At 41.0% G+C, this 21,790-nt stretch overlaps 1 protein-coding gene across 1 annotated transcript in view; it reads right to left on the bottom strand.

Moving 5' to 3' along the window:
* Positions 1-21,790, bottom strand: part of LOC134539890 (cytochrome P450 4C1-like) — a 158,661-nt gene that overhangs the window by 31,226 nt on the left and 105,645 nt on the right. The window contains exons 20-21 of the mRNA XM_063382239.1: positions 9,715-9,841; positions 1,207-1,279 (exon numbers count right to left, since the gene is read on the bottom strand). Of these exons, the coding sequence (XP_063238309.1) occupies positions 1,207-1,279; positions 9,715-9,841 (200 nt within the window). The remainder of the gene's footprint in view (positions 1-1,206; positions 1,280-9,714; positions 9,842-21,790) is intronic.

The raw sequence follows: 21,790 nt of genomic DNA, 5'->3' as shown, positions 1-21,790 counted from the left end.
TTTGTTATTGTTATTCGTGAGGGAATAAATTTCAAACCATTTAAAAATTATACTTTCTCTTTTTTTCGGCTTTCAGCTAGAGGCAAAATAAAGACAAACAAAATCATAAATTAGTTTAAGCCATTCACGGATTTCTACAGTAGAGCAATTATGTAAACAAATCCAACCCCACTATACTCCTGGCTTATGAAACCTTGACATGCCACTACCAGGGAATACTATTCAAAAAGTCTAATGGGGCATACTTTTCTGTTAGTTATCAAAGTTGTTTGAACTGGATATTTGGCGTTGTCATGTCTCAGTGCCACTGGAGGCTTCTTTCAATACAATCTTATTCCTGAGCTTTTTGAGTTTAATTACCTTCGGTCGGATGAATTGACTTATATTTCATCTTATCTAAGTATATTTGCAACTTAGGCCTTCGTATGTTATGCTTTAACGTTTATCTTAAAATTACGATTTTTTAGTAATACTGCTCTGTGATTGTTCTTGACTCAGGGCGAAAGAAACACATTAATAAATAAATTCCGGAGGCAATATCTTCATTTACGTCCCGAGTAAAACAATAGTAATAGGATTTTCTATGGTAATATGCATCAATAGCCACTGTTAATGTTTAGACAAGGGATTTACAAATTCGTCAAACAACAAGTTCTTTCACTTTTGAGTCATTTTAGCTAGATCTCTGTACTTTGATATATCACATGCACTGGAAGACGCCGAGCTTATACGGAACATAAAATGGCACAAACAGTATCATTAGGGCAGTGACATGTATATTAACAGCTGATCACATAATATTCATAGAAATTTAAACAGTCTCTGGCAAATATTATATATTAACAAGTGAGGGCAAATTTCTTTTTTCTATTGAGTACACATTTCTCGCTTAAAAGAATATTTATTTGCCTAACTCCAATGATGATAATGGTAGCCACCAGTTCCAATAAGATTGCATTGGTTAAAAATTATTTTTGACAGTTATTAGAAGATTTGTGTTAAAGACGATAAACAACTGTGTTTACACTTGCGAAAATAAATTCTACAAGTGCTTGGTTTAGTTAATTTGTGGAAATTTTCTGTAGATTCAAAGGATAGGAAATAAATAATAATATCAAAAGCGGAAATGTAAAATAAATAAATCAATCAAATGAGTTTCATGCACCATAGATAAAAATATTACTGCTGAAGACAAAAGTACTTCACCATCGACAGTTTCTTGTCCTAGTTGCTCAGCAGTTGCATTAGCAGCCAGCTTGCTCTTTTTTTCAGCTATAATCTGGAACACGAAATAAATGCTACGGTTTGAGACTTTTTACATCGAATATTGCGCGTCGAATACCAAATAAATTATTTAAAAACAATGTCTAAATTAAATCATTTGTGACAAAATTTGTTTTCTCTCTAGGGAAACAATTTCCGAGCTATGTAAACGAGATATTCTGGTTCGTGCAACAAAATTCATGTTCAAACAAACTATAAAAATAATTCTAGTGCACCGATTATCTTAACCTTGCATTTATTTGTAACTTAGCTTTTCCACCTGGATCTGTGGAGCGTATATTCCATATTAAGTATAGCCATTAAGTGAATACTATAACTTTAGTGTTAATGTGCTATATTCTTTCCATCATATTATGCGTTGTTTTTTTGAAAAGCTTTACTTTATTCCTGTCTTGTTATTATAATCTGTAACTCGTGCCGTGACTACCACATGCACGAATTTTGCTCAAGTTTTTCATGTGTTTTTGTGAAGATTATTTATTAATTGGACTTCAACAGTTTAATATGAACTTTTTTGTCATTCCCTTTTTTCTGAGTCATTGTTTATATTTGAATAAATATAATTTTCTTTCTTTTCGCAAAATGGAGATGCTCGATATCTTTACTAAAGGTATTTTGCGGATAGTTTGGAAATGTTATTGTATTTTCGTTAGCAGGTTTGAAACCCCTCTGTCGAAGGTACTGTCCCATACGTATCAAATTAGAGATTAGAGCCATTGGTTAGTAACGCAGACTTAAAGCACAATAAGCTCATTTAACTTGATGATTGGACATAACCGTTGCAACTCTGAGCAAATCATAAACAAGCAGAATTAGTAACCCAACTACATGCAATCCTGCTTAAGGATGACAACTTTGTATCGACCAATGAGCAGTCTGACAATGCTTAGTTAAAAAAAAATTCAAAGCAGTCATGAGGACAACCGACATAAGTGAAAACTTAAAACAATAAACAAACAGTTGTTATTTTTGGATATCCAAATTAATTGTTTGATCTTAAATTTAAATTTGTAAATCAAAGAAACTTTGATTAATATTAATAATATAATTTAAAAAAAACAAATATAATTTTAATGAAGAAATACAAATTTAGTAAAATATAATTGTGTAACATAAGAAAATATTTTTTAAATAAAATTCAAAGACTTTTTCGCAATTATTACGAAAAAATATTATCACACAACAAATTTGTTTCATCATGTCAGTACAATAACTCCTAAATTACTATAAAATACGCATTGCATAGTATCTCATTGTAGGTATTAAAAGATTAATAATGATGTTCTTAATTTTTAGGTTATATTGCTACAAAGACTCCGTTTTCTTCGTTATTCATACTATACATCTATATGAGAATATTAATAAATTTAATACTCACATTTTACTGCACAGTAATCGTATAGACCTACTTAAGATTTAAAATAAAAATTTAACTAAAATACAATTTGAACACTTATAGGAACATATAGTGTGTTATCGTTAACACGTCACATGACACCGTTGATGACAACTTTCATGAATTTACTCCCTATCCACACCTTCCTATAGAAGATTTCACTTCAATAAGCTAGTGGATGCTAGCCAGAAGTGAAAAAAAACCGCTAAATAATCTTGTTTCTATTTTGTGACATTTTATCTTGGATAACTACTGCTTATCGTGGTCCAATTTAGCTATAAATGGTTATCGAACATTGCTCAAGTCGGAAAAATCGATGGCTTTAAACAACACAGCCACACTCAACACATAGAACACGGATGTCATAGAGTCGTCAAGCTCCGGACGAGGTCCGGGAGGCCTCACCTTCCAGGCGAAGCTGTGGATGACTGCAAGGTGCCTCACAATGCCTTATAAACAACACAGCCACACTCAACACATAGAACACGGATGTCATAGAGTCGTCCAGCTCCGGACGAGGTCCAGGAAGCCTCACCTTCCAGGCGAAGCTGTGGATGACTGCAAGGTGCCTCACAATGCCTTATAAACAACACAGCCACACTCAACACATAGAACACGGATGTCATAGAGTCGTCCAGCTCCGGACGAGGTCCGGGAGGCCTCACCTTCCAGGCGAAGCTGTGGATAACCGCAAGGTGCCTCACAATGCCTTATAAACAACACAGCCACACTCAACACATAGAACACGGATGTCATAGAGTCGTCCAGCTCCGGACGAGGTCCGGGAGGCCTCACCTTCCAGGCGAAGCTGTGGATGACTGCAAGGTGCCTCACAATGTCTTATAAACAACACAGCCACACTCAACACATAGAACACGGATGTCATAGAGTCGTCCAGCTCCGGACGAGGTCCAGGAAGCCTCACCTTCCAAGCGAAGCTGTGGATGACTGCAAGGTGCCTCACAATGCCTTATAAACAACACAGCCACACTCAACACATAGAACACGGATGTCATAGAGTCGTCCAGCTCCGGACGAGGTCCGGGAGGCCTCACCTTCCAGGCGAAGCTATGGATGACTGCAAGGTGCCTCACAATGCCTTATAAACAACACAGCCACACTCAACACATAGAACACGGATGTCATAGAGTCGTCCAGCTCCGGACGAGGTCCGGGAGGCCTCACCTTCCAGGCGAAGCTGTGGATGACTGCAAGGTGCCTCACAATGCCTTATAAACAACACAGCCACACTCAACACATAGAACACGGATGTCATAGAGTCGTCCAGCTCCGGACGAGGTCCAGGAAGCCTCACCTTCCAGGCGAAGCTGTGGATGACTGCAAGGTGCCTCACAATGCCTTATAAACAACACAGCCACACTCAACACATAGAACACGGATGTCATAGAGTCGTCAAGCTCCGGACGAGGTCCAGGAAGTTTCACCTTCCAGGCGAAGCTGTGGATGACTGCAAGGTGCCTCACAATGCCTTATAAACAACACAGCCACATTCAACACATAGAACACGGATGTCATAGAGTCGTCCAGCTCCGGACGAGGTCCGGGAGGCCTCACCTTCCAGGCGAAGACGTGGATGACTGCAAGGTGCCTCACAATGCCTTATAAACAACACAGCCACACTCAACACATAGAACACGGATGTCATAGAGTCGTCCAGCTCCGGACGAGGTCCGGGAGGCCTCACCTTCCAGGCGAAGCCGTGGATGACTGCAAGGTGCCTCACAATGCCTTATAAACAACACAGCCACACTCAACACATAGAACACGGATGTCATAGAGTCGTCCAGCTCCGGACGAGGTCCGGGAGGCCTCACCTTCCAGGCGAAGCTGTGGATGACTGCAAGGTGCCTCACAATGCCTTATAAACAACACAGCCACACTCAACACATAGAACACGGATGTCATAGAGTCGTCCAGCTCCGGACGAGGTCCAGGAAGCCTCACCTTCCAGGCGAAGCTGTGGATGACTGCAAGGTGCCTCACACTGCCTTATAAACAACACAGCCACACTCAACACATAGAACACGGATGTCATAGAGTCGTCCAGCTCCGGACGAGGTCCAGGAAGCCTCACCTTCCAGGCGAAGCTGTGGATGACTGCAAGGTGCCTCACAATGCATTATAAACAACACAGCCACACTCAACACATAGAACACGGATGTCATAGAGTCGTCCAGCTCCGGACGAGGTCCAGGAAGCCTCACCTTCCAGGCGAAGCTTTGGATGACTGCAAGGTGACTCACAATGCCTTATAAACAACACAGCCACACTCAACACATAGAACACGGATGTCATAGAGTCGTCCAGCTCCGGACGAGGTCCGGGAGGCCTCACCTTCCAGGCGAAGCTGTGGATGACTGCAAGGTGCCTCACAATGCCTTATAAACAACACAGCCACACTCAACACATAGAACACGGATGTCATAGAGTCGTCCAGCTCCGGACGAGGTCCGGGAGGCCTCACCTTCCAGGCGAAGCTGTGGATGACTGCAAGGTGCCTCACAATGCCTTATAAACAACACAGCCACACTCAACACATAGAACACGGATGTCATAGAGTCGTCCAGCTCCGGACGAGGTCCGGGAGGCCTCACCTTCCAGGCGAAGCCGTGGATGACTGCAAAGTGCCTCACAATGCCTTAAAAACAACACAGCCACACTCAACACATAGAACACGGATGTCATAGAGTCGTCCAGCTCCGGACGAGGTCCGGGAGGCCTCACCTTCCAGGCGAAGCTGTGGATGACTGCAAGGTGCCTTACAATGCCTTATAAACAACACAGCCACACTCAACACATAGAACACGGATGTCATAGAGTCGTCCAGCTCCGGACGAGGTCCAGGAAGCCTCACCTTCCAGGCGAAGCTGTGGATGACTGCAAGGTGCCTCACAATGCCTTATAAACAACACAGCCACACTCAACACATAGAACACGGATGTCATAGAGCCGTCCAGCTCCGGACGAGGTCCAGGAAGCCTCACCTTCCAGGCGAAGCTGTGGATGACTGCAAGGTGCCTCACAATGCCTTATAAACAACACAGCCACACTCAACACATAGAACACGGATGTCATAGAGTCGTCCAGCTCCGGACGAGGTCCAGGAAGCCTCACCTTCCAGGCGAAGCTGTGGATGACTGCAAGGTGCCTCACAATGCCTTATAAACAACACAGCCACACTCAACACATAGAACACGGATGTCATAGAGTCGTCCAGCTCCGGTCGAGGTCCAGGAAGCCTCACCTTCCAGGCGAAGCTGTGGATGACTGCAAGGTGCCTCACAATGCCTTATAAACAACACAGCCACACTCAACACATAGAACACGGATGTCATAGAGTCGTCCAGCTCCGGACGAGGTCCAGGAAGCCTCACCTTCCAGGCGAAGCTGTGGATGACTGCAAGGTGCCTCACAATGCCTTATAAACAACACAGCCACACTCAACACATACAACACGGATGTCATAGAGTCGTCCAGCTCCGGACGAGGTCCGGGAGGCCTCACCTTCCAGGCGAAGCTGTGGATGACTGCAAGGTGCCTCACAATGCCTTATAAACAACACAGCCACGCTCAACACATAGAACACGGATGTCATAGAGTCGTCCAGCTCCGGACGAGGTCCGGGAGGCGTCATCTTCCAGGCGAAGCTGTGGATGACTGCAAGGTGCCTCACAATGCCTTATAAACAACACAGCCACACTCAACAAAAAAACACGGATGTCATAGAGTCGTCCAGCTCCGGACGAGGCCCGGGAGGCCTCACCTTCCAGGCGAAGCCGTGGATGACTGCAAGGTGCCTCACAATGCCTTAAAAACAACACAGCCACACTCAACACATAGAACACGGATGTCATAGAGTCGTCCAGCTCCGGACGAGGTCCGGGAGGCCTCACCTTCCAGGCGAAGCTGTGGATGACTGCAAGGTGCCTCACAATGCCTTATAAACAACACAGCCACACTCAACACATAGAACACGGATGTCATAGAGTCGTCCAGCTCCGGACGAGGTCCAGGAAGCCTCACCTTCCAGGCGAAGCTGTGGATGACTGCAAGGTGCCTCACAATGCCTTATAAACAACACAGCCACACTCAACACATAGAACACGGATGTCATAGAGCCGTCCAGCTCCGGACGAGGTCCGGGAGGCCTCACCTTCCAGGCGAAGCTGTGGATGACTGCAAGGTGCCTCACAATGTCTTATAAACAACACAGCCACACTCAATACATAGAACACGGATGTCATAGAGTCGTCCAGCTCCGGACGAGGTCCAGGAAGCCTCACCTTCCAGGCGAAGCTGTGGATTACTGCAAGGTGCCTCACAATGCCTTATAAACAACACAGCCACACTCAACACATAGAACACGGATGTCATAGAGTCGTCCAGCTCCGGACGAGGTCCGGGAGGCCTCACCTTCCAGGCGAAGCTGTGGATGACTGCAAGGTGCCTCACAATGCCTTATAAACAACACAGCTACACTCAACACATAGAACACGGATGTCATAGAGTCGTCCAGCTCCGGACGAGGTCCGGGAGGCCTCACCTTCCAGGCGAAGCTGTGGATGACTGCAAGGTGCCTCACAATGCCTTATAAACAACACAGCCACACTCAACACATAGAACACGGATGTCATAGAGTCGTCCAGCTCCGGACGAGGTCCAGGAAGCCTCACCTTCCAGGCGAAGCTGTGGATGACTGCAAGGTGCCTCACAATGCCTTATAAACAACACAGCCACACTCAACACATAGAACACGGATGTCATAGAGTCGTCAAGCTCCGGACGAGGTCCAGGAAGCCTCACCTTCCAGGCGAAGCTGTGGATGACTGCAAGGTGCCTCACAATGCCTTATAAACAACACAGCCACACTCAACACATAGAACACGGATGTCATAGAGTCGTCCAGCTCCGGATGAGGTCCGGGAGGCCTCACCTTCCAGGCGAAGACGTGGATGACTGCAAGGTGCCTCACAATGCCTTATAAACAACACAGCCACACTCAACACATAGAACACGGATGTCATAGAGTCGTCCAGCTCCGGACGAGGTCCGGGAGGCCTCACCTTCCAGGCGAAGCTGTGGATGACTGCAAGGTGCCTCACAATGCCTTATAAACAACACAGCCACACTCAACACATAGAACACGGATGTCATAGAGTCGTCCAGGTCCGGACGAGGTCCAGGAAGCCTCACCTTCCAGGCGAAGCTGTGGATGACTGCAAGGTGCCTCACAATGCCTTATAAACAACACAGCCACACTCAACACATAGAACACGGATGTCATAGAGTCGTCCAGCTCCGGACGAGGTCCAGGAAGCCTCACCTTCCAGGCGAAGCTGTGGATGACTGCAAGGTGCCTCACAATGCCTTATAAACAACACAGCCACACTCAACACATAGAACACGGATGTCATAGAGCCGTCCAGCTCCGGACGAGGTCCAGGAAGCCTCACCTTCCAGGCGAAGCTGTGGATGACTGCAAGGTGCCTCACAATGCCTTATAAACAACACAGCCACACTCAACACATAGAACACGGATGTCATAGAGTCGTCCAGCTCCGGACGAGGTCCAGGAAGCCTCACCTTCCAGGCGAAGCTGTGGATGACTGCAAGGTGCCTCACAATGCCTTATAAACAACACAGCCACACTCAACACATAGAACACGGATGTCATAGAGTCGTCCAGCTCCGGACGAGGTCCAGGAAGCCTCACCTTCCAGGCGAAGCTGTGGATGACTGCAAGGTGCCTCACAATGCCTTATAAACAACACAGCCACACTCAACACATAGAACACGGATGTCATAGAGTCGTCAAGCTCCGGACGAGGTCCAGGAAGCCTCACCTTCCAGGCGAAGCTGTGGATGACTGCAAGGTGCCTCACAATGCCTTATAAACAACACAGCCACACTCAACACATAGAACACGGATGTCATAGAGTCGTCCAGCTCCGGATGAGGTCCGGGAGGCCTCACCTTCCAGGCGAAGACGTGGATGACTGCAAGGTGCCTCACAATGCCTTATAAACAACACAGCCACACTCAACACATAGAACACGGATGTCATAGAGTCGTCCAGCTCCGGACGAGGTCCGGGAGGCCTCACCTTCCAGGCGAAGCTGTGGATGACTGCAAGGTGCCTCACAATGCCTTATAAACCACACAGCCACACTCAACACATAGAACACGGATGTCATAGAGTCGTCCAGGTCCGGACGAGGTCCAGGAAGCCTCACCTTCCAGGCGAAGCTGTGGATGACTGCAAGGTGCCTCACAATGCCTTATAAACAACACAGCCACACTCAACACATAGAACACGGATGTCATAGAGTCGTCCAGCTCCGGACGAGGTCCAGGAAGCCTCACCTTCCAGGCGAAGCTGTGGATGACTGCAAGGTGCCTCACAATGCCTTATAAACAACACAGCCACACTCAACACATAGAACACGGATATCATAGAGCCGTCCAGCTCCGGACGAGGTCCAGGAAGCCTCACCTTCCAGGCGAAGCTGTGGATGACTGCAAGGTGCCTCACAATGCCTTATAAACAACACAGCCACACTCAACACATAGAACACGGATGTCATAGAGTCGTCCAGCTCCGGACGAGGTCCAGGAAGCCTCACCTTCCAGGCGAAGCTGTGGATGACTGCAAGGTGCCTCACAATGCCTTATAAACAACACAGCCACACTCAACACATAGAACACGGATGTCATAGAGTCGTCCAGCTCCGGACGAGGTCCAGGAAGCCTCACCTTCCAGGCGAAGCGGTGGATGACTGCAAGGTGCCTCACAATGCCTTATAAACAACACAGCCACACTCAACACATAGAACACGGATGTCATAGAGTCGTCAAGCTCCGGACGAGGTCCGGGAGGCCTCACCTTCCAGGCGAAGCTGTGGACGACTGCAAGGTGCCTCACAATGCCTTATAAACAACACAGCCACACTCAACACATAGAACACGGATGTCATAGAGTCGTCCAGCTCCGGACGAGGTCCGGGAGGCCTCACCTTCCAGGCGAAGCCGTGGATGACTGCAAGGTGCTTCTTCATGCGTCTGCCGCACGGCAGGCGGAAGTAGACGCAGTCCGGGTGCAGCCAGGGACGGACGGTGCGGTAGGCGACTTCCTCCCCGACTCTGAGACAAGAACACGTCCTTGCCGTCTCTTACGGTTCGTGGGGTGTGAGTAGCTGCAGTGAGATGAGAAGGTGCGTTCGAGAGATCACCTCGTAGGAGATAATAGTGTACTTCTGTGAAATTATGTAGTTGCTAAAATGTAGTTGCTAAAATGAAGTTGCTTAAAATGTAAACAAACTACAGTAATCATGCATTGGATATTAGTAGAGTGGTAACTTTAATTGTAACTTATTATTCTTGGACTTGGCATACTACTCTATATTTTAAGCAGTGCCTAATTATTCCACTGATCATTTCACCACACACATTTTGTACATGTCTTTAGAAAAATTAAATTTGTTTTTATGACATATTTGCAAATGCATTATAATGGCATCCTTTAGTATGTCTGGCGTATTTTTAATTCGATGACCTCGACAAAGAATGAGACATCCGAAGCAAATTTGTGGTGAAGTTAAAAATAAATAAGATAATTGTTCTAAATTATAAGTAAACTTGACCAAATTTAAAAATTAACGCACAACCCGTCTAGACCGTCTGATAGTTGACGGTAGCATAAATTGTTTATTTATCAAGTGGAAGTGTTACTGACTATCTACTTAATAAAATTCTAGCACTGACATGACAGACAACTCAAGTAGTGTACAAATGTATGTCCGGAGACAGGGTTTAAGCCCTTTTGCCAGTGGTGCCGACCGCCATCTTGGATTGTAATGTCACGATGGCCATCTTGGATGTTCTTTACCCTGACCTTTGACCTTAACCATGACATTCAAAATTTGGCAAAATTTGCCGAAATTTTGCTCAAAATTCACCAAAACGTCAACAATTTTTTATATTCGCCAAAAAATAAAAAATAAAATGGATTATTCAAAAATTAGGAATTCGGAAAACCTCAAAAGACTTTTTGCTTTAAAAAGAACACAAATTCCTAAAAGTGGCTTAAAAGTTCTAAGAGAAGCCACTCTAAGCCGTCAAGGTCATGACCTTGAAAATTAGGATGACATGGAATCAAATTTTAGTTATGACTTCACCGTTGCAATTTCCGTAAAGTCCGCCATATTGAAATATTTATTTATAATACGATTTCAATGAATTTTTTTATAAAAGATAACTAATACAATTTTATTGAAAAATCTTCAACAAACACCATCGCACATATCATTAAGCCTTCCATCTTGAAACTTCGTAATTTTAATTATAGAAATTCGATAAAATTTAAACATTTCCAAAATTTATTAATCAAATTTTAATATAAATATATTTAAAAACGCACTTACATTATGGAGTAGTTGGTTCGAACCTGTTGTTGGCGAAAAAAAATGGTGACCGATCCTTCCTTCACGGAAGCCGCCGGCAGACTGACCTCCCAACTCTAATGCCAACTTATAGCCTATATCATAAGCTTGTATGACGTCATGTCCGCCAACTTGTTTACATCTGTGGAGTCCACCATCTTGTTTTCATCTACTAGAGTGCGCTGCCATCATGTTAATTTAATTCTTACCTGTCAGAGTGCAGTTATAATTTATTATTAGTTATACCCGCCATTTTGTCATTTGGATGCCATTTTGGAAATTCGTATTTATTTTACTAGAAATTCGGCAAAAAATACCAAAATTCATAAAATAAATCTATAATCAATACACTAATCTTTTAGATTATTTTCAGGGTATGGTTCGATCCCTTGCCGATGCCAAATTAATTAATTTTGTTTAAAAATAACATATTCAATCAAATAGGCTAAAAAATCCTAAATTTATCCTATACCAACATTCTATAGGATGCTATGTTCCCCAAATCGAAAATTCGTCATAATTAACCTAGAAATTCGGGAAAAGTTCAAAATTCATCAAAATATCAATTATTTTAACTGATTGTATCGATGTATTCCTGGTCTTGCTTCGATCCTTGTTCAATGCAAATATTTTAATTTTATGTAAAACTTATTTATTTAATAAATCAGGTTGAAAATCCTTAAAGCAGCATGATGTATAGTCTACCGGCCATCAGTAACTCGTTATGACCACGATCTTGTAAATTTGTAATAATTAGCTAACCCAGACATTCGGGGGAAAAACCATAATTCACCAAAAAATTCAATTATTATATTAATGTTTTAATCAATATATTCCTTGTCCTCGGTTTGATTCTCGACCAGTGACAAGTGTGACTTAATATTAATTAAATTTTATATTATGTTTCCCACTTCTTTTCGCGATGTATATTAATCATTAACTTTAAGAAAAACAACTCAAGACAATATACCTGTCGGACGAATTAAATACATTGACGATAGGCCTATCATAAAAGTCCTATTTTCAATACTTTAAATAACTTGTAAACAATTCATGTACAATGCTATACATATAGGCCAAGCATCTTTGGACCATACGTCCAAGTCATGAACAATGTCAGATGTATGGACCAGATGTTTCCGATAAACAAGACCTTCGTCGATAGCTAATTAACATATTTCAAGCAGTCAGGATAAAGTTTTAAACTGTCAGACCTATTGTATTATTAAAATAAATTGCAAGCATTTAGGCCAACAGATAATGTTTTATGCCTACAATAGGACCAAGATACCCTGAAAAATGATTTATCAAGACAAAGATGTTTTGAACTAGTAAAAGATTCAGAGATACGACACATTTGCACATGCAAATTTAACGACACACATTCAACAAATTAATGAACACGCACATTACACACACTGGACGCACAGCACATACAGTACACAAACTGGATGCACAGTACACACAGTATAAACACTAGACACACAGTACACACAATGGACGCACAGTACACGCAGTATACACACTGGACGCACAGTCAACACAGTACACACAGTCAACACAAAACACGCAGTACACATAGTACATACATTTGACGCACAGTATACACACTGGACGCACAGTAAATACAGTACATACACATGGACCCGCAGTACACACACAATACACACAGGCATGCATTGGACATGTAATGCAGGCACTACAGAACGTTAACACATGTTTAGATATCAGACCCAAAACATAAAACATTAAATTTTTTAAAATTAAATTATTTATTAATTTTATTTATAAAAATAGAAATTAATCAAGTCATTATATTATGTAGCCAGCTTCCCTCAGTTGTTCGAGTATGGAGACTATTTAGTTGATGCACGAATAGTTTCCTGCACAAAGCGAAGCTTGTAGAAGTCTTAGCCGGTCAACCAATATGTTTGGATCTTTCCATGAGGTGTAATCAATCTCTTATCCTGCCATCTTCTTTGCATGTTCATTTAAATACTTTCAATATCACTATCGTCCCAGTGATCATCATAACCGTTATTAGTATTATTTATTATAACACGATGTTTCCATCGTTTCGGTCTCAGTGCTTCGTCATAGCTTTCGATTCTGCCAGCTTCAGGAAATTAGCACAGTCTCCAATCATGTCACCAGTTTCAGAGTCACTATCGTCATCACTATTGAAATTACAATCTTCACCCGAATTACTGTATGAACTCGAAATCGTTGATGTTGAAGCTTCTCTATCGTCTAAAATCTCCTTTTTTAAGTGTCCATCATTATTCCAAAGTATGGAGGATCTACTGAATGTTGGCTTGAATGTATTCTCACATTTCACGGTGTTGATACTTCTATTAGTTTGAATCTTCCCGAAGCCATCAACACCCTTCAATTTAAGTTCTTCGTCGCGATGTGATAATTTATGATGTTTATAAACGACATCTTATCCCTGATGGTTTTCTCTGAGTGCTCCTATTTTATTTTTATCAGGTGGAATTTAAAAAAAAATATCATTATTCAGTCAAATAATAATATGCCCTGAGAAACACTAACTGGAAGAGCAAACTCCTTCTCCTTGGAGTCTAGCGAAGCCATCCCTCTATTGCGATCGTTAGTGAGCATCCTGCATCCCACATGAAATAAATAAATATTACCTGCTAGCAACACGTGGTGTCATCTGTTGTTGAAAAGCAGAACTACTTACAACAAGAACCTAAAGTAGATCTTTCCTACTTTGAAAAAATGACGGACACCTAAAAAGGAAGCATGAAGACGACAATGACACTTCGACATCATCGATATCGAATTCATACAGTAATCTGGGTGAAGAGGATGTTGACAAAAGCATAGACTGTGATGAAGCACCTAAAGCTGACAAGATCGAAGAATGTGGCGGTGTCCTGAGACCGAAACGATGGAAACGACGTGTTATAATAAATAAATCTGATAACGCTTAGTATGATCACTGGGGCGATTGTGATATTAAAAGTATTTATAATAAACAACCAAGTAAGATGTTGGTAGAAGAGATTGATTACACATCATGGAAAGATCCAAACTTATTGGTTGACTGGCTAAGACTTCTACATGGCTCGCTTTGTGCAGGAAACTATTCGTGCATAAAAGAAATATCCTTCATACTCAAAGAACTGAGGAAAGCTAGCTACATACAATACTGGCTTATTTTACTTGTATTTGTATAATGTTAAGAAATAAATTAAATATTAAAGGTAAAAATTAAAGTTTTTATTTCTTGTATTCTGATTTCTAACTAAGACTTAGTTCTCGTAACTTGTGTTTCCAAATGTGCTGCCTTTTTGATGGTGATTCCAAAATGTGCTTCCGTTTTGTTGATGGTGTTTCCAAATGAGCTGCCTTTTTTGATTGTGCTTCCAAAATGTGCTGCCTTTTTGATGGTGCTTCCAAAATGTGCTTCCTTTTCGTTGATGATGCTTCCAAATGTGCTGCCTTTTTTGATTGTGCTTCCAAAATGTGCTTCCTTTTTGTTGATGGTGTTTCCAAATGTGCTGCCTTTTTTGATTGTGATTCCAAAATGAGCTGCCTTTTCGTTGATGGTGCTTCCAAAATGTGCTTCCGTTTTGTTGATGGTGTTTCCAAATGTGCTGCCTTTTTTGATTGTGCTTCCAAAATGTGCTTCCTTTTCGTTGATGGTGCTTCCAAATGTGCTGCCTTTTTTTATTGTTCTTCCAAAATGTGCTGCCTTTACATTGATGGTGCTTCCAAAACGTGCTTCCTTTTTGTTGATGGTGCTTCCTTTTTGTTGATTGCGCGTAGTAAAATATGTAGTGACTGAATATTTACTAGTTCAAAACCTCTCGGTGTTACTAAAATATTTTTCAAAGTCACTTGGTCCTTTAGTATGTATAAAAATTTCATGATGGTCTAAATGACTGTAATTATCTAAAGACTAAGAAGGTCCTGCGGTTCTGAAATGACTAGCCTATACATCTGATATTGTCATGACTCGGTCTCATGGTCTATAGACATGTGTGGCTTTGTACATGAACGATTTATAGGTTATTCAGATTATCGAAAAATTATACTTTCATCTAATGTACTTAAACTTTTGTGTGAAAATGTAGCTGTGCGGGCTTTTGAATATTTTTGAGGTAAATGCTTCTCTGTATTTAAAAATTTGTAAAAGTTACCAGTTACTTTGAATATTTTTTGACTACTTCAGTGAAACTTGTCAGTTACAGTGCTTTACCATTTAAGTGATTTTTTAGATTATTTTCGGGGAAGGTAGTGCTAACTTAAGGATTGGTTTGTTGATGCTGTAGTTTGTAGGTTTGAAGTTATGTAAGCAAACATTTTCATGTAATGGCTAGCTACATTGTTTTCTTAAGACTTCTGTTATAGTTCTCCGTACGTCGGGCTTCCTTCGCGTGTTCTGTGCATTGAGCGCAGACTACCGATTGTTGTGATGACCTCAATCATGCAGAAATGGCCTGCCCTGATACCTATACGACAGCTAATAACCGCTACCGTTATGAACGTCAGTGTGCTGACAACCAGCAGCATGACCTCAAGCAGTGTCACCTGTGTGGAAAGATGGTTGCTCGCAGTGCTAAATTGCGGTAATATCTTACATCATGTACTGGTGCTGCCCTCACGACTTCAGTCACCTGGTGTAACTTCTGCTTCAAAACCTTCGAAATCTCTAGCCATGTCACACATCATGAGAAGACGGCTTGTGGTCTCAACCCTAGCCATAAAATGTATTCGTGTGGGAACTATGCTAAAGTGTTCGCAAGGGCTGGTAAGTTGAAAGCTCATAACAAAGTGGGCAAGGGTCTTGATCCACTATCAACTAAGAAGCAGAGAATAGCCGCGCTTAAGCCTGTAGTCATACCTAAGCCAAGCACCAGCCAAACATTGCTGGTGACAGAGGCGGTTTTTGGCCAACATCCACGACTTCATCATTGCAGAAGTGGGAATCTGGGGTAACTTGAAGATTTGTATGGTAGAAAATAATACCAATTCTGTCAAGGACACATGTACATACTTGGACTCTATCAAGGTTAAACTAATAAGCCAACTTCTAGAGGAAATTGAAGAGGATGGTCCACTCAAGTATTACATCGTGCTTGAGTGTAATTGTGAAAAGCCAATGGGTACGTGTGAAGACAAGAGGGCCTTCAAAACCACGAATGTTCTACTCTTTGCAGTTCGTGAAGTGGAGGATGTCATTACTAAATACATCTTTAAGATATGTAAAGAGGAAGAATACCAATTATGAAGGGGGTCCGGATGGTCTTTGTCTGAAGTTAAGCGACTAAAACTACGCATTAACAAGCTTGATTCACTTCAAGTTAGCTCCTACATCGAAATACCTACCTGCATCAAAGAAAAATATGCGGTGGTAAATATGTAAATACTTATATGATCACATACGTTATAAGTGTCTAATTCTGGTTAAGTTAGATGCGGGTGAGCATCTGAGCATGTTAATCAGTGCTACAATGACTTGGAGGGAAGGTTCAACTTCACTAACAACGAGTTTCCCAATCCACTTCGGCAGATCCCTTTGTTCGAGAAACAGAATCCTCGTGCCTGCATAAACATCTATAGCATCCATGACAACATTTATCCGCGAATATAGATTTATATTTTGTATACATAATTATCCTTTGCACGTACTATGCACCCAGTGTGTGTACTTTAAACCTGTGTGTCATTTGCGTATCTATATGATTTAGAAGCTAGAGTCTGATATTAAAGCAGCAGATATATTAGTTGTCTCTTGGCCGCACCAATACTGTTAGCTAGCATTATTTCTTGTTTTTCGAGGCGTTTAATGTAGTGAATTTATTATTATTCAAGCAGGAATCGTACTTTATTTATTCATATTTTTTTCTTACAGCGATGTTCTTTGTAGAATATATTCTATGCTTTGGAAGAGGCTTTCACTGCAGTGCGTGTTAGGGCAGGAGTAATCGCTGTTGAGGGGAGGGGGCGTTACGTCTCGCCAAGCCACTCAGGGTATTTGTAAATGTTGTTTGTGACATTCCTGGGCTAATGGAACGTTGTTTGGGATGTTCCTAGGATTTATTTCAATGACCACCGCACCAGCTACAGGGTTGCGACTGGCAGCCTGTATTTCACAGAATAATGGTTTAGTTCAACTAGTCTTTACCCGCGCTCCTGTCACCATGACTTCATCCAGCGACAGCGAAATGTATGATAGTAGGGAGCGATCCCACAGCCCTCTGCATCGAAGGACATTTCCTTCTTCAGGACTTAGTATAATTTCTTCTTTGGACAGAGAGCAAGTGCGTGCATTGCGTGTTCATTTCATTTGTCGAATTTGCTTCCAAATGTGCTGCCTTTTTCGTTGAGTTGACTTCTATTTTTAATGTAGTTTTGAATCGAGTATAATAGTAATTGGTTCTTGATTTGACTAGCGTATTATTCCATCCTGTGCATGTATATAAGCGAGTCCTAGACAGCAGGTCGCTCAGTTTGTTACTGATGTTATCGGTGTAAGGATCACCTAGTTTGTTTCTTCTGATGCATAAGTCGCGTAATTACCTGTTCTTGCGAACTCTATTGCATCTTTACCATCTAAAATGACGAACTTGATGGATGTATCGTCAACAGGAACACTAACATCAGCGGCGACGAGGAAGTAGCAGATCCCGACAGCAACGAGGATGTCAACATTGGGGGAGACTTCAACAGTCGTGGTACAACCTGCAGAAGTGAATTTAATGCCGGTGGTGCTGGCTACACAGGAAAACTCGAAGAACTTCGTTTCAGCCTCGATGGAGACTTCAATGGCTGGTGATTCAACAACTAACAGACATCGGTGTTGTTACTGTGAAAATATTTTCACAAACAACAGCAATGCTCGACGACACGAAAAGAGAGAACGTGTCAAGAACCTTTATCGTAAAATGATTGTTTATGAGAAATGCCATAAGCAGTTTGCCAGAAAAGATAATATGAAAACGCACATGAAGACATGCAAAGGTCCTGCTGTTCGGCAGAAAGTAAAGGTTTCTATTCAACAACGATACATTGATGTTCATAAGAGTATGCCTGGAGAGATGGTGCAACTGCGGCAACGTCAGTATATGGATCGGGTCTGAAAGGCCCGTCTTCATCAGAAAGTTATCCTTGCAGCTACTGCGATATGTCGTTCACTTTTTCTCATGTAGCACGAAGACATGAGAGGAGTAAATGCAAGAAGAATCCATCTCGCATGAAGTTTCGCTGTGATGAATGTCATGAATGGTTTACACGTATTAACAGTTTGCGACGACATGTAAAAAAAATTCAACGGTAAAGTCCGTGTGTCTACTGAAGAACTACCTGTAGAAATATCAACTCTTCGCTTTAGATTGGAGACTCGTAAGCATACAAGCAAGAAAACCGATGTGCAGCAACCGATTGGTATAATGTCTAGACATGAAAATAAACCTAATACTGTGTTCGGTGCATTACAAGTGAATGATAATGGGTTCTACTTGGCGCAGTCTGCATTTCGTGGAACATTGAAAGATTACTATTATCTAAATATGTTAGGTGAGTCAAAAGACATTTGTAATTTTCTTGTTGATATCAGAGAGGACATAATCAATCAGCTTACTGATGATGTAGCAACAAATGGTCTATCAAAATATAACTTGTGGTTGGACTGTATATATGGAAAGCCGTATCCATTCGAAGACGAAGTGAAGAAGTGTGCATTCAAGACATCGGCTGCAGTAATTTACAGTTCTAACGATGTGAAGCAAATTGTTGAAAACGGTATCCAGAAACTCTGTAAAGAAGAGGAGGACTATGTCTGTAAAGGTTCTGGTTGGTCTCTGTCTAGTATAAACCGATTGGAGCTAAGAATTAGTCATTTCATGCCTATGCAGGGCTAAATGTTTATAAGATTTCTGGCTTTCGCAAGTGATCCTGTAGTAAAATATAGACTTTGTAATAAAATTTATTTTGTGAAAGAATTTGTGTTGTTTTATTTATGAACCTGTCACTATTATGATAAATTGTTGTTATTTTTTTTCTTCATCATCCAGAATCGTTCCAAGGACCTAAGTCGATCTAATTAATTATTTTATTGGTTGCAAATTTATTTAATAAATTTGGAACATTTTTCTGAATTAATAGCATTGAAATTACGAATTTCCATGATGGCGGACATGATGGCCTATATGATGATGGTAGTAGAGGATTTTAAGCCTCTTTAAGAATTTTGAACATGGTTTATTAAAATTATTATTATTTACATAAAATTAAACATTATTGCATCTATCGAGTATCGAACCAAAGACAGGAACTGAACGAATCATTATGTAAATTAATGAGTGATTTATTTAATTAATTTTGGATTTTTTCCCGAATTTATAGCTAAATAATTACACGATTCCAAGATGGCTGCTGTAACATAACATGCAACATTAATAGGATCCAATAAGGTGGTCATAATGTATAGTTTAACGATGACATCGTACTCAACCGAGATGGCGGGCGTGACGAAACATGCAACAATTATATAATCCAAGATGGCGACCATAATGATAAGTGCAACAGTGGTTTAAAGTAATATTTTATTTTTTTATTATTATTTAATTCGATTAGTTAATTTTTTTATAGATTTTTAAATTTTTTCCCATTTTTCTAACATAAAAATTACGGATTTTCAAGATGGCGGACATGACCTCATACTAGGTGCCGCTATATATATACTTTGACATAAGTGGTGGGGGTCAGTCTGTCAGCAGCCACCAAGAGGGAAGGATCGGACGCCATTTTTATTTATTTTTTCACTCGTCGTGTTCGAACCGAGGACTCCGAGCTCCGTGTCGTAAATGTATGTTTTTTAAATATTTTTATTAAAATTTAATTAATTGAATTTTTTTATAAATTTAATTTTTTTTATTAAAATCGGATAATAAATAAAGATTTTAAAGATGGCTGGCGTAACGGAAATTGCAACGGTGACGTCATGATTCAAAATGGCTGCCATGGAATTCTTATTTTCAAGGTCATGACCCTGGCGGCTCAAAGCGGCTAGCTCTAAGGATGCTTAAGCCGCTTTTAGGATTTTGGATCCTTAAAGTGGCTAGCTCTAAGGACGATTAAGCCGCTTTTAGGATTTTGAGTTATTTGTAAGGCAAAACGACTTTTGAGGTTTTTCGAAATCCTAATTTTCCCTCGCAACGGGAATTTTTCCCTCGAAAACGGGCCATTTTTCCTCAAAACGGTAATTTTGGAGTCATTTTGAGTCATTTTTGAGGAATTTTGAGGAATTTTTGAGTCCAATATGGCCTCCGATGACGTCATCCATGATGGCGGTCGGATACTCGATCCTCCGCCTGTTCTTCAATCTGCTATTTCTATCTACTATTTCCGTTTTTAATATGTAAAGTATTGCGTTATCTAAACAGTGGATGCCAGTCAACTTTAGAGTAATAATGTTAAAATTATCAACACACACTCGATACCTTTTATTCTGAGACGCATAAATTATTTTCCAAAGATGTGAGGCAAGCCTTTTTTCAGGGATAATTGTACATAATATCCCTTTGCAACCTTTGTCTGCTTTGTGGCAGTAACATATTAAACCAATGGAAATCATTCTTGCTCTTGTCACTTAATTTATACTGAGTATGAAGTTATTGAATGTAACTACATGTAATGCATGATTATGATTAGAATATTATTGGTAATCTATGTAAGGTCTCGTCTTTTAAACTGCTAAAGTTAGTTAATTTATGTCATTAGTAGTGTACAAATGGGGCTCCGGCGCCAGACTTCAGGCTGTGGATTGATGATTGTTTACATTGTTCCACCGAGCGCAGATTCTCTCGAGGTGTCGGTGTCCACCATCTTGGATTCTGACGTCACGACGGCCATCTTGGATGACCAAGACCTTGACTTATGACCTTGATCTCTACCTTGACCTTCAACATTTAGCCAAATTTGCCCAAATTTGGCCAAAATTTGACCACAAGTCATAAAAATTCGTCACATTTTCCAATTTTTTGGAAAAAAAAATTCCGCAAAAATTTTCAAAAATAAAAAATATATATTAACATTCCCAATTTTGAGGAAAATGTCCCGTTTCGAGAGAAAACTTCCCGATTTTAGACCTAAAAAATGCCAACGGCTAGAAATGTCCATATTGAGGCTTAAGAATCCATATCTACAAGCTCTGATAAGACTCTGATGTCATCTTGTTTTATGACATAACTTGCATTTTGTATAACATTATTTATTGTCCAATTTTAACTAAAAAAAATTAAAAATCATAACAAAATTAATGAACAATATTTTCATAAAAAAGTTATTTAAAAAACACCGTTGTACAGATAGCGGTCGGATCCTCGTTCCTCCGCCTGTCCTTGAATTGGCTATTTCTATCTACTGTAAATTTTTTGTTTGAATGTTAAAGAAAACAAATATTTTTTAATTAAATATATTAAAATGGAGCCAAAACTGTATGTATATTGACAAATGTACCGTTGTAGCTACGAAGAGTATGAAGTTAACTACATGAACATGCTTCATACTGTGGAACGAAAACTATTCCAACACTCTCACCTTACGTATCTATTGATAAAATTGTGAGCTGCTACACACAATTTAAAATTTAAAATGTTAAAACAATGACAGGTTTTTA

This window comes from Bacillus rossius, chromosome 16 (assembly GCF_032445375.1).
Source record: "Bacillus rossius redtenbacheri isolate Brsri chromosome 16, Brsri_v3, whole genome shotgun sequence".
In the NCBI taxonomy this organism is placed as follows: domain Eukaryota; kingdom Metazoa; phylum Arthropoda; class Insecta; order Phasmatodea; family Bacillidae; genus Bacillus; species Bacillus rossius.
This window is presented reverse-complemented; position numbering and strand designations above follow the sequence as displayed.